At 39.6% G+C, this 3,739-nt stretch overlaps 1 protein-coding gene across 1 annotated transcript; it reads right to left on the bottom strand.

Annotated features, from left to right (window-relative positions):
* Positions 1-707: 707 nt before the first annotated feature.
* On the bottom strand, positions 708-2,742 carry LOC110628803 (membrane metalloprotease ARASP, chloroplastic). Its single transcript, XM_021775609.2, has one exon. The coding sequence runs from the start codon at positions 2,533-2,535 to the stop codon at positions 1,192-1,194; it is 1,344 nt and encodes a 447-aa protein (XP_021631301.1). The 5' UTR covers positions 2,536-2,742; the 3' UTR covers positions 708-1,191.
* Positions 2,743-3,739: the final 997 nt, after the last annotated feature.

Genomic DNA, 3,739 nt, shown 5'->3' with positions numbered 1-3,739 from the left:
TTGATTTTTCTCATAGTTTAACACATTAACACAAGGTTTAGGGACAGGACGGGATCATCTGTCACAATTTTAACAAAGTTCTAAATTTTATATAAACCCTAAACATACACACTCCATAATAGTTCTAATATTTCTAAAAATCTGCTCAAGGAATACGTTCTCAAATTATAAGCTTAATATATATATGATGACCGCTGGATTTCTCCACCCCGGTCAAGGGCCAGGACAACGGCAATAGCCCATCATTCGAAGGCCCACACACCATCTGCACAAAACAGGCCCGGCTCATCCAAACCTTAAGATCGGGCTCCACCTGGATTTCTCATCCAGGTCGGCCTGGCCTGCCTAGCCTCATATAGGTCCCCTTTTGGGCTCGGTTCTCATCTCATCTCTCGGCCCAGTCCAGAACTAGGAAGGAGTTCAGCCCCTTCGCCTTGTGGGACCCTCCACATGCGCACCCGGGGAGAATCAGGGGCCGTTATGCATGGGACAGAGGTCTCATTCCCTCGTACGTTCGTATCGACGTAGCAGGGACAGGTGGACCAATGATACACGTCCTGTCAACACGTCACTAGCAGACAAAAGGAGACATATAAAAGGAGAAATACTCTCCTCTAGGTCTAAATTTTTCCAGTTTTACAGAACCCATTGTAAAACCCTATTTTCTGGATATCAGAACATCAATATATATATTTTTTTGCCAACAATTGGACTAGAAACTAATACATTTTATCATTACACATAAGAACCTGCTACACGAATGAAATCATGAGTTTAGTCCAATATGTTTAACTGACTCTAACATGCAAGACCAAAGAAGAAACTGTTAAACTTCACACAACTGTTATAGACTCTTTGTTCTAAATCCATCATGGATATCAACTGCAAATATGAGTTTCCCAAGGATCAATTACAAAAGAATGTAACTGTTATAGACATCTCCATAGATTTTGAGCATGGGATTTTACAACCCATTTTAAGATCGTCATTACATAATAAAAATGATTCACAGAGGACGTGACCAATTGCGAATAAGAAGCCATAAGTACCTTCTCTATAACTCATTCGGAGGGAGAAGGGAACCAAACATGTTAAGCATTACCATTGTCAGGCATCACAGCAACCAAGCAGCTGAGTATATGGCTTCATATCAGTGTACACATTTCTGGAATTCAACACCCTTGCAAGTAATCACAACATATCTTTAATGAAGTCGAGGTTTAGTGTATCGCGAACGATAAGGAACAACCCAAGTAGAATAACAAGCATGATCCCTGATGACATAATTCGCTGCTCTATTTCTAAAGGAAGCTTTCTCCCACCCCTAGCTGCCTCTATAAGAATCAAAGCTAAAGAGCCTCCATCTAAAGCAGGCAAAGGCAAAAGATTAATCACTGCAAGGTTTATATTGAGCACAGCTGCAAATTGATAAAGTCCATCAATATTTGACCTTGCAACTTCTGCCCCAACAGCAATAATAGCAACTGGACCTGAAACCTTACTAGCTGTTTGTGAAAAGTTTAAAAAAGTTTGTTTCAAGCTATCCAAAACGTTTGATGACAAACCCCAAAATTCTTCACCAGCAAAATTAAATGCTTCCAACACATTCTTCGGTATAACCTTTGTAATCTTTACATTTGGAGATAATTGAACTCCAATTTTACCAGTTCCATCAAAATTCTCATCTGGGGTTACTCCAATTTCAAAATTCTGCATTTCCCTCCCTACTTTAAACAACACTTTTCTATTGGGATTTCTCTTAATGGTATCAACAACTTGAGAGATTGCATTTGGCCCCGTTCTGGGCAATTCAATACCATCAATAGCAAGAATAACATCACCAGGAAGCAACCCATCTCGGGAAGCTGCCGAATAAACTCGAACTTCAGGCACAAGCACACCAGGAAAGGCCTCTTGTACAGGCAAACCAACAGATAATACTTGAACAAAGATTATGGCATATGCAAATATAATATTGGCAATAACACCAGCTGATATCACTATCGCCCTATCCAATATTGGTCTATTCTTGAGCAAATTCTTATCATCTGCTGGAATATCACTCTCAGGATCATTATCAGGAAAACCCACAAACCCTCCCAAAGGAAAAGCTCTAACAGAGTACTCTACATTGTTTGCATTGAACTTAGCTAAAATTGGACCAAACCCAACAGCAAATTTACTTACATGGATACCCTGTAGATAAGCAGCAAGGAAGTGACCGCTCTCATGAACAATAATTATAGCTGTCAAAACTCCAGCTGCCTCTAAAACAGATTCCAAGCTACCAAAGTCAAATCCAGAAACAGCCCATGACCTGAAATCAAGCTTTCTTCCACCAACTGCGAATTTACTGAAAAGGTGATTCTTGCAGTGAAGACGAAGGTGTGATGAGGGAAGAAACTCAGAGAACTGGGATTTGGGTCTCAAAGAAGAAGAAGAAGAAGAAGAATAAAAAATGGGTGACCTTGAGGTAGAAAATCTAAGAAAAGAAGAGGAAGGAGATAAAGGAGAAGAAGAGAAGTTAATTATCATGGTTGGGTGGTGTTTGCCGGTGGTTTAAGAGGGGAGGATTTGGGCTAATAAGAGAGAGGTGATATGGCAAATAGAGAGATGGGGGAAGGTGGTTTTGGATAATTTTGAAGATTTGGGTCTGTGGAGGGGAAGTGAGAGAGATGTCCCCCTCCTCTTTCCCCTCTTGTCTTCCACACAAGTTGGATGTTTTCAACTGACCTTTTTCACTGGCTTGTTGGGTTGGACTAGCTTTTCTCCCTCTGGTTCACCCTCATTGTGAATGGTGGTTCTGGGCCTGAGTTTGAAAAAAGTCTATGGTCTGGCCCTGCAGTTTTCTACTTTTTAACAATAGATTAAGAGGAAGATTATTACGAATCCTGAATTTTAATAATTTTTAAAATTAATTAAAATATCTTTTATTATATTGAAAAAAAATTATTATAAGATTCTTGAATTTTATTGAAATTAACTATTAATTCTTTATAATTTATTTCAAAATAAATTATTAAATCTTTTTATTAAATATTTTATTATTCAACGGATAAAATTATTAGGAAAAAAGAGAATACTAGTAGATTACAAAATTATCCTCAGTTTCTTTACCAAACACCCAATCCTTCTCCCTTTTCTTTCCCAACCCTTTTCCTCTACCACTTTCATCTGCAAAGGACTGATGATGATATTATGCATCCATTACCATGTTTTACCGATTTAAAATCCCATATTCATATTCTTGGTACATAAAATCCCAAACTAAGGAATCATGGCCATATGAATAGAACCTATTAGGAATACAATTATTTGAAGATGGGAATACAATTATTTGATTCTAGTATTACCTTTGCTCAGGGGCGGAGGGAGGGTACGGCAAGGGGGCAAGTGCCGTATCGGCGACTGAAAAATGCTTTGAAGGGGATGAAGGTGCCGCAGCGGCGCAGCCGGTGGTGCCGCAGCAGTGCAGTTGCAGCCGGTGGTGCCCTACCAAAGGGAAGCCCTTGGCTCCGCCACTGCCTTTGCCTCCCAAATATTTGTTCACCCAACAACAATGTTGGCAAATACATATAACCATATCGAGTGCAATCGTCCATACGGCCTTTGCCTCCCAAATATTTGTTCACCCAACAACAATGTTGGCAAATACATATAACCATATCGAGTGCAATCGTCCATACGGCCTTTGCCTCCCAAATATTTGTTCACCCAACAACAATGTTGGCAAATACAT

The sequence above is a fragment of the Manihot esculenta genome, chromosome 12 (assembly GCF_001659605.2).
Source record: "Manihot esculenta cultivar AM560-2 chromosome 12, M.esculenta_v8, whole genome shotgun sequence".
NCBI lineage: Eukaryota > Viridiplantae > Streptophyta > Magnoliopsida > Malpighiales > Euphorbiaceae > Manihot > Manihot esculenta.
Note: the sequence above shows the minus strand (reverse complement) of the source record. Positions and strands in the feature narration are given on the sequence as shown.